The sequence below is a fragment of the Pseudopipra pipra genome, chromosome 27 (genome assembly GCF_036250125.1).
Source record: "Pseudopipra pipra isolate bDixPip1 chromosome 27, bDixPip1.hap1, whole genome shotgun sequence".
Taxonomy (NCBI): domain Eukaryota; kingdom Metazoa; phylum Chordata; class Aves; order Passeriformes; family Pipridae; genus Pseudopipra; species Pseudopipra pipra.
In genome coordinates, this window is record NC_087575.1 from 2,738,299 (window position 1) to 2,753,209 (window position 14,911).

At 47.7% G+C, this 14,911-nt stretch overlaps 2 protein-coding genes and 1 long non-coding RNA gene across 4 annotated transcripts; 1 reads left to right on the forward strand and 2 right to left on the reverse strand.

The window, feature by feature from the left end:
• Positions 1–1,902: 1,902 nt before the first annotated feature.
• TMEM38A (transmembrane protein 38A) lies at positions 1,903–10,141 on the reverse strand. Of its 2 annotated transcripts, XM_064637145.1 has the most exons (7): positions 10,003–10,141; positions 8,367–8,445; positions 7,728–7,884; positions 5,487–5,671; positions 4,847–4,934; positions 4,630–4,747; positions 1,903–3,944 (listed from the first exon to the last, which is right to left on the reverse strand). In XM_064637145.1, the coding sequence occupies exons 3-7, from the start codon at positions 7,871–7,873 to the stop codon at positions 3,714–3,716; spliced, it is 768 nt and encodes a 255-aa protein (XP_064493215.1). In that variant the 5' UTR covers positions 7,874–7,884; positions 8,367–8,445; positions 10,003–10,141; the 3' UTR covers positions 1,903–3,713. The 2 variants fall into 2 exon arrangements, with proteins under 2 accessions (XP_064493215.1, XP_064493214.1); XM_064637144.1 differs by lacking the exon at positions 8,367–8,445 and having other exon boundaries at positions 10,003–10,135.
• Positions 10,142–10,190: 49 nt separating this feature from the next.
• SMIM7 (small integral membrane protein 7) lies at positions 10,191–12,888 on the forward strand. The gene is made up of 5 exons (XM_064637146.1): positions 10,191–10,350; positions 10,844–10,885; positions 10,972–11,024; positions 11,701–11,791; positions 12,214–12,888. The coding sequence occupies exons 1-5, from the start codon at positions 10,325–10,327 to the stop codon at positions 12,227–12,229; spliced, it is 228 nt and encodes a 75-aa protein (XP_064493216.1). The 5' UTR covers positions 10,191–10,324; the 3' UTR covers positions 12,230–12,888.
• Positions 12,889–13,487: 599 nt separating this feature from the next.
• Positions 13,488–14,186, reverse strand: LOC135403275 (uncharacterized). The gene is made up of 2 exons (XR_010425343.1): positions 13,670–14,186; positions 13,488–13,561 (listed from the first exon to the last, which is right to left on the reverse strand). It is a non-coding gene; the product is annotated as an uncharacterized LOC135403275 (long non-coding RNA).
• Between the last annotated feature and the right edge of the window lie 725 nt (positions 14,187–14,911).

Genomic DNA, 14,911 nt, shown 5'->3' on the forward strand with positions numbered 1-14,911 from the left:
TACATATTGGCAACAATTACAACAGGAAAAAGGGAAACCAAGAATGCTGGTGGCTCTGCCTTGGTGCTGTCGTGTTGGCTTTGCCCTTTCCTTCATAAACTCTTCAGTACAGAAGTTCTTTTCTTTGGCCTCCCCTTTTGGTTTCAGCTCATTTGCTATGAAGAATTATTAATGCTCTGTGTTGAGTTCTCTTGTGGGGTTAGGGTTCTTTTCTACAAACACAGCAGTGCTGCAGAGCCTTCCCTGTCTCTCAGGCTGATCTGCCACCATGAAAAAGCTGCAGGCACCAGGTTGGCTCTGTAACAGGAAAGGGAAACCTGACAAGCCACATGAAACGCTGAAACAGCAACTAAAACACTTGTTTTTCCCAGCAGGCACCCAGGGCCTCTTTGAGGATTAAACCTGCTGCTAAATTTAGCTGTGTCTCCCCGGAGTTAGAATCAGAAGTTATCAGATCAGGACATCTCCCGGGGGAATGACGTGTGGCCCCTGGAAGTTTAAGCCCTGGCAGCTCCTCTCCTCCCTGGGCTGCAGCAGAGCTGGGAACATTCTGTGGAGTGGGGATTCCTCAAAGGACATGGACCTGCTCTCATCAGCCTGTTCATTCACAGATCCTGAGCGAAATGATGACACTGAACTGGATGTCACAGCAGACCAGAATTGTTAAAGCACCTGAAATGCTCTAATCCCCTTTTTTAGTTTAGTTTTGGGGTTTTTTTTTAATAGGCACAAGGCTTGCACTGACCTTTCCCACTGGTTGGGTCATGCAAACACTTTAAACCCTTCATTCCAAAGCAACTTAACACTCCCAACTGCTCTGATGAATTAAGGAGTGTTAATAAACATTTTAAATTATTAAATCTGGGAGGAGACAAGTGAAACCCTTCAGAAAATGAATGACCTTTTGCAGATCCTCATTTAGTGCACCAGGTCGATTGACTGTGTCATGTTTTCCTCATCACCTTCATCTCTGTGGCCTGGAAACAAGTTACTTCATCTCTCTAGGAAATGCCCAGCTCCATTTTCAGGCTGTTTGGAGCAGAGTCCCAAAGAAGAAAATGTGTGTACAGGTCCAGTGGGACTTCCCAGAAGTGCAGGAGCAGCCCTGTGTCCCTGTGGTTACTGGAAGGTCCATCTCTGCTCCCGGGGATGAAGGACACCAGTCTGGAATTGTACCCGACTGCCGGTGCTGAGCCAGGGAAATTCCAGCCAGGTCCCACCTCCCTAACCAGGAAAGGCTTCACTAAATGGACCTTGTGACTCCTCTTTAGGGCACTTATCTTCTCAATACTCCCCCCATTCCTGTTGGGTACTCTGAAGGTGTTCAGAGCTCAAATTTTAACATCCCTTGGAATATTTCTTGTGGTTGGAAGCTGTGATTTGACTCAGTCCAAAAGACTCTGAAGGGCAAGGACTCTTAGAGAGTCTCTGCACTTAGAGAGCAGAGCAGCAGTCAACAGGACCCACACTAAATATTCACATTCATGCAGAGCATTTTGATTTTTTTCAGTTTTAAATACTGAAACTCCATATAAATATGCTGGAAGGGGGGAGGGGGCTGTATATGTGTGTGTATATTTAGCAGTCCCAGGTGAGTGCTCTCCTCCCTCTTATAATGACAGAAGGAAAGACAGACAACAGGTATAAATGCCAAAGGAATCAGTTCCCTTATTTCTTTCCCTGAAATCTCAGGAAGTCTGGTCTGAGGCAACACTACAAACACCTTTTCCCATGTTATTTCCATTTATAACATGCTCAGGCACAGCTGCAGGACATAAAGTCTGATCTCTCTCTTCACAATGATTCTGTCATCGGGTCAAGGAGACTCAAAGTAGCTCAAGGAGCTTCTGTTTGGCTCCAGGGGCTGGGGAGGAAAAAAAGAACCACACGGATTTCCTCGAGTGCCACCGGACAATCAGAGTCACTTCACAATTTTTATTTGTTGATGGCTTCTATAAAACATAATTCCCCTTGGCTCAGACATCTCATAAAACATTTAGTGTCTCGTGCATGCTTGTGGTACAGCAGGTTTCAGTAGAGCAGCATCTGCAGAACCAGCCAGTGGAGCTGTCAGGCAGAATTCCTGTTTTCTACTGCAGGGGAGGGGGACTCACAAAATTAAGGCACTGTCAAAGCCCAAACCCACAAACCATTTGACCTTCCAGACTGGCTTTCCTCTGACTGTGTATATATATGTATATATATTTATTTTTAATTAACCATCAGTTGCAATTGTGAACAGGGACACACACACACACAAACAAAACCCCACTTTCCTTAAATCCTCCTGTTTCTATTCCCAGTTGGGAGGTGCCAGCAGCAACAGCAGTGCTGGGGATGGGAAATGCTGCTCAACTGGGAGCCCAATGCTTCATCCCCACGTGTGCCATCCTCACCATGGTGATTCCAGCCCTTGGATTATGCCACTTTTAAGGACAAAATCAGTTATAAGAACAGCTTAAAACTACTGTAAAAGCCAGTATTCACTAAGCAGAACATGAATGAGCTGACAGACTCCTCCTGAGCCATGCAAGGCATTGATTCTCCACTCACTGGGCACAAGCTGCATTCACAGACCAGTGGTTTGGCCCAAAGGGACCTACAAGGGGCAATCAGTATTTTCAGCTGGTGTGTTTTTAATCAGTCCTTTAAAGAAGTTTTAATGAGCTGGTGTGAAATCCACTGCTTCAGCCTTTCTATCTTAGTTCAAGGATATAGGAAACATTCCTTCCTGCACCCAGGGAGTGTCCAGGCTGTCCTTTAGGATCACTGCTACAAGAACAAACCAGCACGTGGCTGTGGGCTTAAGACCCGAATTAGAAGTTCCAACCCTCTATATAAAGATGCAACATTAAAAAAGCCAGATTCAGGTCCATGATTGAGGTGCCCTGGCAATTATAAATAAATAGTAATAAATACTTACACACACACTCTTCTTGTATCCCACAGGATTACAAACAAACCAGACCATGCTTCTCCCCTGGTTAAATAGGATCAGGTTTGAAGTGGGACACACAGTGTAGGATAGTGACAGTACCAACACATGGCACTGGGAGCACTTCACAGCTTCAGAGCTCTTGCAAACACAGACTTTAAGCAAGTGACTGTCCATTAGAATCAGAGGGAACTGAGGTGAGAGGAACAGAGTTTGGCTCAGGCAAAGTCCTCATTGCATTTAAAATGTCACATTACTTGGAGATATGGCACATGTGGGAGCAAGGAAAAATCAGATCAGGCTCATAAGAGACCATTTAATTTCCTCAAGTATTAAATCTGATTTCCACACTGACTGTGTCTTAACAGTTTGTTGTTTTGGCAGACACCAGAAAGGTCAATGAAAACTCAAAGGAACTTAGAGTTGCAGGAGCACAAACCATTCCCTCCATTCATAAACAAACACAGTGAGAATATTTTTACATCAACTGAAAATGCTGCATCAAAATTGCTGACAGCTTGGGAACTGGCACCCACTTTATCACCCTGGCACAAAACCTACAAATCCCTGAATGTATGATCAGACTAGAGAGGCAGAGACCAAGCAGCAAGCACAGAGAGCAAAACTGAAATTCAGGAACCCGCCTGGCAGTGTCCTGGCTTCCACCTCTCCTCTGGAGCCTGAGGGAGAACGACTGGAGCACAGAGGAAGTCACGGGTGGCTTTGGGACTCAGCTCCGGAAGGATTTTCTTGGCCTGTTTTCTGCGTCGTTGCTTTTTTATTCAGCTTTTTTTGCCTTCCTTTTCCTTGTGCCTTCATTGAGCTCCTCTTTCGACTTTGCAGGAGGAGGAGGAGGAGGAGGCGGGTGGGAAACCTCATGGGGGGCCCCGTGGTGGTCGTGGTGGTGGCCTGGGTGCCCACTGGAGCCAGAGCCAAAGAGCACCGGGCAGACGAGGTTTTCCAGCGGAGCGAAGGGGGAGGAGTGCGAGTGAGTGGCCGTCATGAAAACCTGCCGGGCAACAGGGAAAACCTGGCAGTTAAGGATCACTCCAGCCAGGGAATACTGACCAGCTGGGACATTCCACTGACCCCAGCTAAAGTCCCCACTGCTCCATGACTCGAGGCACAAGGGTCTTCTATCACCCTGCCTGTATTATGGACAATTTAGCCTTGAATGCCCTGAGCAGACCCTTCCAGGGCTGTGACCTACCTGCCTGCACCTTTAGGCACCTTTTAAAAGTAACACTCCACAGACTGTGAAGATACAGTGCAGAGTGTTCACAGTATTTTCTGCATGTACACATACAAACTGATGTAAAGAACTGAAACTACTTTAATTTCACCTGGAGATGGTGAGAGGGAAAAGGGAAAAAACTGCAAACAAACAAAACCCAACAAACTACATAAGAGCATTTTTCCCATTTGATTTCTGTCATCAGACTGTGGGTTGTTTACCACTGCCTTCTCTCTTGGAAGACTGTATCATCTTCAAGAGTGAACTGAAATAGTCAAACAGAGAAACACAAGGATCTTTTACAGCCCCACCTGTATGATGGAGAATTTAGCCTTGAATGCCCCAAGCAGATTCTTCCTGGGATGTACAGCCTGTAAGTGGCTCAGGAATACCCTCAGTTTAGGTCTGTACCTGTTCTCTGGTTCTGTAATTTGTAGCATCAAACCTGCTGTGACCTTACCTTGCAAACAATCATGAACATGGTGAAAAAGAAGATGAGGTTGGCTTCAGAGATGGGGAGCCAGTGAGTCTGCTGCAGGGTGAAGAGGACTGTGCCATACAGACTGGCCTTTGTAGGGCTGAAGGAGAAAGAAGGAAGGTTTTCTGGGAGGTTTGCATCCAGCCCTGAATGGTTCTTCACATTTCACCCTTGCTCTGACCAAGAATTGCCTACTTACAAGGACATGTGAAGAATTTCATTTGTTTCTGGCTTCCAGACCCCACGCAGCAGTTGCTCAAAGTTAGACATCAATGCCACACCAGAACCTGTGACACAGGAAAACCTGTCAAACAGCTGGAACTGCCACACCAGAGAGCTCTGCTGTCTGCTCTGGATCCTCAAGGGAGAAGGACAACCCAGGGGGGCAAAGGGTTCATGACATTCTTCCCAAATTTAAAAGTTACCCTAAAACAACAGAGCAGAGCAAATGCTTTCTGGAATTTCCAGAAGTGTTTCCTGATGCAGGGAAAGGGCATTTCCCTCTTCCATCAACTGATGCTCAAGTGCTTGCTCCAAATAAAAGCTAAAAGAAAACTGCCTGGGCTGTTTCAACACTGACAAGCAGAACACAGCAGAACACAGGAGAAGGAATGAAGGATTCCTAAATGAGTCCAGCCCTTCCTGCCCCCCTGGAAGCTGGATGGTGACTCAGCTCTGCAAGCAGCAATAAATGCACTGCGGGGAGCTGAGTGACCCAGCTGAGCTGAGTGACCCAGGTCCAGCCTGCTGCTCGCTCTGAGCTTCCCTGCCAGCCTCTCCCAGCCCTCCCCAGGAGTTTGGAGCCCTCCCTGCTGCCTCTGGGGGCTCCCCTGTGTCACCTTTGACCCATCCCGTGGCCATCATGACGAACCACCCGTGGTGGTAGAGGTGGTGAGCGTGGTGCACCCCGGCCGCGATCTTGCGCACCCGGACCACCTCCTTCATGGCCACGAAGACGAGCTTCACGGGCAGGAAGCTCACACACTTGTAGAAGAGGTTCATGGGGCAGAAGAATATCAAATACCTGCGAAGAAACCACCAAGAGTTCAAGGAGCAGTTGGTTTGTCCCGGTCTGGGACGTGCAGGGAGGAGCAGTGTGGCATCAGCCTGAGTTATGCCAGGTGGGAGTGAAGGGGAAGAAGGAAAAAAGAAAAAATGATCTTAATTTCATAGCTGATTCTATAAAAAAGGAAAAAATATTCTTAATTTCATAGCTGATTCTATAAAAAAGAAAAAAATGTTCTTAATTTCATAGGTGATTCTATAAAAAAAGAAAAAAATGTTCTTAATTTCCCAGCTGATTCTATAAAAAAAGAAAAAAATGATCTTAATTTCATAGCTGATTCTATAAAAAAGGAAAAAATATTCTTAATTTCATAGGTGATTCTATAAAAAAAGAAAAAAATGATCTCAATTTCCCAGCTGATTCTATAAAAAAAGAAAAAAATGATCTTAATTTCATAGCTGATTCTATAAAAAAGGAAAAAATATTCTTAATTTCATAGCTGATTCTATAAAAAAAAGGAAAAATGTTCTCAATTTCCCAGCTGATTCTATAAAAAAAGAAAAAAATGATCTTAATTTCATAGCTGATTCTATAAAAAAGGAAAAAATATTCTTAATTTCATAGCTGATTCTATAAAAAAAGAAAAAAATGATCTTAATTTCATAGGTGATTCTATAAAAAAGGAAAAAAATATTCTTAATTTCATAGGTGATTCTATAAAAAAAGAAAAAAATGATCTTAATTTCATAGCTGATTCTATAAAAAAGGAAAAATATTCTTAATTTCATAGCTGATTCTATAAAAAAAAGGAAAAATGTTCTTAATTTCATAGCTGATTCTATAAAAAAAAGAAAAAAATATTCTTAATTTCCCAGCTGATTCTATAAAAAAGGAAAGATTCTTAATTTCATAGGTGATTCAATAAAAAAAGAAAAAAATGTTCCTAATTTCATAGCTGATTCTATAAAAAAGGAAAAAAATATTCTTAATTTCATAGCTGATTCTATAAAAAAAGAAAAAAATGATCTTAATTTCATAGCTGATTCTATAAAAAAGGAAAAAATATTCTTAATTTCATAGCTGATTCTATAAAAAAAGGAAAGAAAGATTCTTAATTTCCCAGCTGATTGTAAAAAAAAAAAAAATAAAAAAAATTCTTAATTTCCTGGCTGATTCTACAAAAAAGGAAAAAATATTCTTAATTTCATAGCTGATTCTATAAAAAAGGAAAGAACAATTCTGAATTACATAACTGATTCTATAAAAAAGGAAAGAAAGATTCTTAATTTCATAGCTGGTTCTGTGAAAAAAGAAAAATTCTTAATTTCATAGCTGATTCTATAGGAAACCAGTGTGCAACAAAGCCTCTCTACAGCAACAATTAATTGAGTTGATATTAAATGGATTCAGGGAACTCCCACTACTGGTACTATTCTGTTTTGAATAAAAACCCAACCATTTTAACTCAGAATCTTTTCAAATTTTACATCTTGTATGGTCCAGAGGCATCAGAAGCTACATATACTGAAATTATACTACAGACAGAGGACAGATATCCTCTTTTGCAGAAGATTGCCTGAAAGAATATCTTTCTTTTTATTTTCTTAAGCACAGAAAACCTGGTAGCTGAGGGGTTCACCCCAAGGCTTCTGTGTATGAACATTTCATTCATGTTTCCTATCAATGTTCATTCTGGCATGCAAAAGCACACATGAGCCGTGCACACTGAGGAAATCAAAGGTTAATTTGTGCCCATTTCACTATCACAAGGAATAAAATGCCCCCAAATCTTCAGGGAGGGCCACTCCTCTCTCTGTGTGGTATCAGCTGTGGTTTGGCCCTGGCTCAGCAGCAGCTGCTATGAATAGAAGTGCCCAGCCCTTGGCCTGGCCCCAGCCCAGATAATCACAGCATTAGGCAACTGGGCAGGGAAACTGGGAGCTGGAGCCAGGAATGCAAAAGACTCAAAGTCTACCTCACCCCACCTCCCCTGTCCCCAGTTAATCCAGGCAGGATCACAAACAGAACATCTCCCTCCCCACCAGAGGGCTGTTCACAGGGGGAAGGGACTCACCAAACTGCAGTGGCCAGGATGACACTGGAGTTGTTACTGAAGTAGCCAAGAGGTGCCTCTCCAAGCAGCAGAGCAGCCAGGATGTAGCTCCCGAAGCAGTGGAGCATCGCGCAGAGCCAGGAGGCAAAAGGGCTCTTCCGGGACATCTCCACGGCTCCTGGGAAGCAAGTTGGAAATCACAGAATCATCCAGGTTGGAAGAGAGCGTCAAGATCACAGAATCACAGAATCAGCTGGGTTGGAAGGGACCTTCGAGATCATCCAGTCCAACCCTTGAGATCGTCCAGCCCAACCTCCAGTGAGAAGATGAATCCAGCAAATAAGCAGAAACTTCAAGACCCGCTAAGAAAGAGGCTTGAGGGGCCTGTTCTCCCACAAAGTAAGTCTAAGAAAAGTGCTTGTAAAACAAGAGGCCAAAGTGTGTGCTCTGTGAAGCCCAAGCAAGTAGCAGAGATTGCCAAGAAATGGTGAGTGTGATCACAGCCTGCAGGCCCCCCCTGAAGCTTTCACATTCATTAGAAGTTTATGAACTGAGAGTTTCTCTCCTTTATGTGCTGCTACTTCCTGCAACCAGAAAGAACATTTCTTCCCTCAAAATCAATGTCTTTTTACAGTCTAAAAATAAAATGCATACTAGTACCATTCTCTTCATCGCTTCAACCTAGGTGCCCTCTAGAATTCATGAACAATCTGTTCAGCTCTTTCATTCATAAGATAACCTGTAAAAATAGAATAGGAATTCTTAATCTTTATTTGAAAGAAGATGTTTTGAGGATTCTTCCCCACTCCTGTGCTAGGCTGGGAATACCCTTTGAAGATACAATGAGATATTAAAAGAGTGTTACTATTTGTTAATACATTGTGGTCTCCTCCCACAACCTTTTTTAAATTCCTGTAGCCATTTTCATCCACCTCTGTACTCCTTCAGGGAAATCTCCCAACAACATCAATCCTGTGAGATCGTTTCATCGCCTTAAACAGCTCCAAAGTCCTTTGTGCAGCATTTCAGAGACAAAACTCTGTTCAGTGAGCCAGGAACAGGCAATCAAGAGAGAGAATGATCAGATGTTGTGTCAAGGCAACTACCTGGCCCATCTTAAACAGCAGTAAGTGCCAAAGCTGTGAGAGCTCAGGCTCTTCTATCCCCAGGACATTTGAACCAGCCGAAAACAGCGAGACAGCTGCAACAGCCGAGACATGAAACTGGTTCTATAGGAACCTGTGGTTTAGCTTGAGGCTTAAATTTAGTAACACTTGGTTTTCTTTGGCTCCATGAAGCCCTGCTGTCTCCAAGGAGGAAACAGGACGGTTCTGTCCCCACACTGATCTTCGGGAGCTGTGGGATGGAGCACTGCAGGAATCCAGGGAAAAGCACACCCCAGCCTTATCCAGCCCCAGTGGATTCCTGGGCTTGCATACATTTAAAAGGCTATTTTTGTGAGAGCTGCCTGTTAACTGTTCCCTTCAGGACTTAATGCTGGAAGACAGCTGGAAGTGATCAGGCCTCGGAAAACCCAGCAACTTGTTTACAGGGAGTTTAACTAGAACAGAGCGTGGATTGTGCAGCACAAGAGACCACACAAGGGGGGGGGGGCTTGAAAATCGTACCCAAGCGTGGGGTTGTTTTTTTCCCCTCAGTTGCTGGGCAGTTACAGCTCGACTGCTCAGAACAGAGCACGAGGAGAGCTCACGGCATCAAAAACACGCAGAGAAAGTGGCATTTGGAACAGAGTGAGGTGCAGCCGGACTGTGACAAGGCAGAAAGTGAAAGCCAAGGCGCAGATCTATCGATCCGTGCAAGATAAGCCCGAGGGAACAAACAAAGCAAGGTCAGTCGTGGTGCCTGAGAACAGATTAGGGCACGGTCCAGAGGGTGGGAAAATTCCAAGGTTTTCCTTGCAGCCTTTTCGTACATAAATACGAGGAAGGCGCTGCCAGAAAAACATTCAAGCCCAGGGGCTGCAACGCTCAGTCCCGGGGCAGCAGCAGAGAAGTGACCGAACTTAAAACACCTCGACGCGCTCGGAATCCCACCGTAAACAAAACGCGAGATTGTTTTCCGAAAATCGCGAGTCACGAGTCGGCGGGGGGTGGCGGGGGGATGTCCCGCTTTATATTTAGACAGAGGTGTCCGAGCCGCGACAACGCGACACCCCGAGCGCCCGTGAGGGGAGAGCGGGCGGGGGGGAACGGGGCCCGTTCGCGCCGGAGAACGCGGGGTCTGCGCGGGCACAGCGCGTCCCCCCCGTGTCCCCCGGGCCAAGGGCCGCACTCACCGGGCTCGTACTTGAGGTAGAGGACGGAGACGATGAAATAGGCGGTGTCGAAGAGCGGGAAGACGGGCAGGGAGGCGAAGGCGGCCGCCAGCTCCCCGAGGGGCAGCGCCTCCGACAGCTCCATGGCGGCCGGGCCCGGTCACGGCTCCTCGCCAGGCCCCGCTCGCTGCCCGGGGCCGGGGCCGCGGGATCTGTGCCCGGTTCGCTCCTCGGGCGCGGAGCCGCCCCGGGCAGCGCAGGCGCCGCCGGTGCCGAGCAGCGCCCGCCCCTTCCCTTTCCCCTCCCGCTGCCCCGGAATTCCGCCAGCGGAGCCGCCGCAGCCATGATCGGGGACCTGCTGCTCTGCGGGTACCGGGGACGGGGAGCGGGGGCGGCTCGGCCGGGTCTGCCCGGCCCGGACGTGCCTGACCATGACCCCGGTCCCTTCCCCGTCTTCTCTTTCCCTTTCCCGTCCCCCTCTCCATCCCCTGTCCCGTTTCCCCCTTCCCTCTCCCCTTCCCCGTCCACCTTCTCGGTCACTTACCCATTCCCCTTCCCCGTCACTTACCCATTCCCCTTCCCCGTCCCCCTCTCCATTCCCCTTCCCTATCCCTTCTCCACCTCTCCCCTTCCCCATCCCTCTTCCCTGTCCCACCTCCATCTCCCCATCCCTGCCTCCATCTCCCCATCCCTGCCTCCATCTCCCCATCCCCGTCTTGTTTCCATCCCTGACCCCCTCTCCCGTTTCCCATCCACCCTCCCGTCCCCCCTTCTCCGTCTCCCCTTCCCATCTCCCCACCCGCGTTCCCATTCCTGTCCCCCTCCCCATCCCTGTCCCCATCCCTGTCCCTGTCTCCCACAGGACGCTGCTGGTGAACGCCGGTGCTGTGCTCAACTTCAGGCTGTGAGCGAACACGGGGAGGGAGGGCGGGGAGGGAGGTTTGCTGGGAAGGGGTTCCCCTGCCTCACACGGCCCCCCTTGTACCGCAGGAGGAGGAAGGACACGGAGGGATTCGGAGAGGAGCCGAGGGAACCCACGACCGGTAACCGAGGGGACAAAGGAGCGGGGCCGGGGCTGCCTGAACACACACGGGAATGAGCTTTTCCAAAGGAAACCCTTGGCCAAACCACAATTCCCCCGCTGGTTTTGTTGGATGGGAATTGCTCTCTGGCTGGAATAACCATTTTAGTGATTTTCAGCCTGAAAATGTTCCTCTGTGCCGTTTTACAAACAGGTGTGACAAACCCCCCCTCCCCCCCCGTGATCCCCAAACAGGGGATTTGAGAAGAAATACCCAAATAAAAAGCACATTTCTTTCAGCATTTTTGACTGTAGGTGCCTGTACTACAGAGGTAACACTCTGCTCACCACCTGGTTGCCATTTCCATGTGGATACACTTGTGCTGCTCCCTCTGTTTGCTGCTTTAAAAATCACAGGAAGGCTGTGACCTACAACGAGGCTGGTCTTCCCTTTTTACATTTATTGAGAACCCTTTTTATCATTTAGTGGTTATTTTGCCACTGAACAAAGCATCCATCATTCACCTAAACCTTCAAGTTTCAGCGTTTTGTGATCTGAACTTTTTGGTGTGTTTTTGATTGTTGTTGGTTTTTTTTTGTCAGAGTTGCTTGTGCTTTTCAGGCAGCACTGAAAATGTGACTTGTCAGCGTATTGTCAGGTGTTTTTCACATCAAAGGTTTCTTCTCTTGATTTCTAGGTGACAATATCAGAGAGTTCTTGCTGAGTCTCAGGTATTTTCGAATCTTCATTGCCCTGTGGAATATCTTCATGATGTTCTGCATGATTGTGTAAGTAACGTGTCATTTGGTTATAGGAACTCATATATTGGGATTTTTCTTGCACGTACATTTCTTTTCACATCTCTTTCTCCCCCACTCGATTTTTCCATCATTCTTATTGATTTCACTGGCTTATTTCAATTTTCAAGTATGGGTTGGCCTCAGTTTTTTTGCTGTGTGGGCACCTGCAGTGCATCAAAACCTTCTGTGCCAGCATATGAGTCATTCAGCCACACGTTATGTTGCTTATTGGGGGTTGTCAGATAAAACATCCTTTGGGTCAGCATTTGGGTCTAAATTTTGGCATATTTTTCATTTTTTTGGGGGGTGGAAACCCATCAATTAGTCAAACAGAATCAGCCTTGCAGTGGTGTGACCACGCACTGTTGTAACCCACTTCTCATGTATTTTTTTTCTGTTGCATCCCCCAGGTTATTTGGATCTTGAAAGTCACACACAAACATGTCTGTTACCTTGGAAGAGACTTTTGGCTGGGAACAAACTTTTCTTAAAGATTCCAATGCTTTCAAACTGCAGCCCTGGGCTCGTGGCTTGTCCCCTCCAGCCCATCGTGTGCTGGTCACTCACTGCCGGGGCTTTGAGCCACAACATTCACAGTCAAATTATCTCAAACTTCACTGAAATAGAGAGAACTTCTGTTTTTCTAAGCTCAGAGTGAGGTGCAGGGGAGAACTGGAGTGTGACTGCAGTTCCCAGTCTTAAACCTCTGCGTTTCCAGACCCATCCTGGGCTGTGTCAGCTCATGTCACCCCTGTCCAGGTTACGTGCAAGTCACACTCCTTGGGGCTCAGTTTTATATAAAGCTGAGCAAAGTGTTCTTGTAACCTCTCACTATTCCATTAGTTTTGTTGGAGAAAAGGAATATTAAAATAAAAAAAGGAGAGAGATTCTCACCTTCCTGCTGTTTTTCAAAAAAAAACCCCAAAACTTTTAAAAATAATATAATTTTGTTTTCTAAGCAATACATAAGGGATTTTGAAGGGGGAGAATGGCAAAAATAATTCTCTAAGCCCAGTTTAAGGGATAGTTTTGAAATAATCTTGGATTTGGTTGAATAAAGCTGTTCTATTTAAGAGTAAAATGTATATACTTGGTGCCGTGTTCATTCTCTTACTGAGGAAACAATTCTGTATTGGTGTGTTTTGAGAAATTGTAACTAGTCTTGTAATAGTGTCTGGATTCTTGTGTTATTTTTATTTTTATTATTTTTATATATTTATTTCTATTTATGGTAAGTTGGCCTCTCTGAGCAGTGCTGAGTATCTTTTAAATCAAACTAAACTATTAGTGGGGCTTCCTCAGCTTCAGTTTCTTCAGCTGCTGAGGAGAATGAGGCCTCATTTAAACGATTCTGAGGCTCAGGTTTCAGGGAATATTTTGAATTTTATCTGGATGCAGTCAGTTAGCAAGTGTTGGGCACCTGCAGCATTTTACTGGAGTCACCCTCTTGTATTAACTGAAGTTTTCACATTAATGAAACATGACAGGGAAAGAGTGTTTGAGGGAAGATGTCAGGCTGTAATGAAAGTAGAAAAATGTGTGGACAGAACCCTTCAAGTGTGGTCTGAGCTGTCCAGAAACACTAACAATCCTTGGCTAAATTTAAACATGTTCCTTGTCTGTAATTTCTGTATATTTTAACCTTTTTCTGATTCTTTTGAATGAGCAAAAAAACCAGTAGTGCCCAAACACAATCCAGTGCTTTATTTAGTTCTTGGAAAACATTTTCTCCCTATTCTTCACTAAGCCAAGCGTCCCCTGCAGTGTAAAGGGAAGGGTGGAAGTGGCTTTCCCTGTGTGTGTGACCCACTGGAGGCTCCTGCACTCAGCACCGAGCTTTGGGCTTGGGCAGGGGTTTGTTCTTACTTGGAAAAACGGTGCTTCTCTGCAGAACTGACAGTGTTTTCCAAGCAACACTCTGGACACAGGGAACAGGGGATGATGGAGCTCCACTGGTGAAAGAATGCAAAGAATTTTATCACTCTGGACAGACCCTATGGCTCCAGAGCATGCTGTGGCCCCAGGAAAATAAAAGTTGTCAGTTCAGCTCCTGAGCAGATGGTTTAAAATAAAGGGATAGTTCATTTTGAGCTGGTCTTGGAGCATTTGAGGAGTTTAGACCATTGAGCTGCTCTAGGACCATCTGAGGAGTTTAAATGCCGGGCTGGTGGCTCGCTCAGGGGTGCAGGACACCCCTCACGCCTTCAGCCCAGGGTCACCCTCCTGCGCGCCCGCACGTTCCGCGGCGTGTCCCGGCCAAGGAACGGCGGTTTATTCCCGGCATTTATTCCCCAGACCCTCTCTCCGCACCATACTCGGTCCCTCTGGGGCCACGGCCGGGGGCTGCGGGGCTCGTCTGTGGTTGCCGCCCTGCTCCCGTTCCTGCTCCCCCATCCCCGTTTCCCTCCGCTCCCCACGATGTCCCCCTCTCTCCTGGCAGCCCCCGCTCCCCCAACTCGCCCCTCGCTCTCCACAGCTCGCCCCGCGCCTCCCTCTCCCCAAGAGCCCTCCGCATCTTCCGCAGCACCGCCCCGGTCTCCCCCGGTGCCCCCTGCTACCCCCTCTGCCCCAGAGCCCCTCTCCCCCACGGACCCCCTCTTCCCCCGCACCGTCCTGCTCCCCCCACGACCTCCCCTCTCCCCCATCTCCTCACTCTCTCCTCACTCCCCCCGCTCCCACGGTGCCCCCCATCTTGTCCCCTCAGCCGCGCCCTCTCCCCAGAGCCCCTCTCGCCCCCGCACCCCCATCACCGCCCCGTTCCCCTCACGACCTCCCCTCTCCTCCGGCTCCCCCCAGTTCCCCAAACTCCCCCAACGCCCCATGCTCCCACCAGGACCTCCCCGCTGCCCCGGAGCCCCTTTTCCCACATACCCCCTCTCCCCCCACGACCTGCCCCGTCTCCCCCTTCTCTCCTCACTGCCCCCGTTTCCCCCCGTCTCGTCCCCTCAGCCCCACACCGCCTCTCTCCCCCACCGCGCGTGCGCCCGCCCCCCATTTCCCCCCCCCCCCTCCCGCGCACGCGCGGTGCGCGCCCCCGCCGGGAGCGTGCGCGGCGGGGCCGTGCGGGGCGGGGCGGGGCGGGGCGGGGCAGGGAAGGGCGGGGGGGGA

Excerpts from the sequence above, each read along its gene's own strand:
- TMEM38A (XM_064637144.1), bottom strand. The coding sequence starts at position 10,126 with ATGGAGCTGTCGGAGGCGCTGCCCCTCGGGGAGCTGGCGGCCGCCTTC. Across the intron at positions 4,748-4,846 it reads GAAATTCTTCACATGTCCTT|CCCTACAAAGGCCAGTCTGT; the intron begins GTAAGTAGGCAA and ends TTTCTCCTTCAG. Across the intron at positions 3,945-4,629 it reads TGTTCATGATTGTTTGCAAG|GTTTTCATGACGGCCACTCA; the intron begins GTAAGGTCACAG and ends GTTGCCCGGCAG.
- SMIM7 (XM_064637146.1), top strand. The coding sequence starts at position 10,325 with ATGATCGGGGACCTGCTGCTCTGCGG. Across the intron at positions 10,886-10,971 it reads GCTGTGCTCAACTTCAGGCT|GAGGAGGAAGGACACGGAGG; the intron begins GTGAGCGAACAC and ends CTTGTACCGCAG. Across the intron at positions 11,025-11,700 it reads GCCGAGGGAACCCACGACCG|GTGACAATATCAGAGAGTTC; the intron begins GTAACCGAGGGG and ends CTTGATTTCTAG.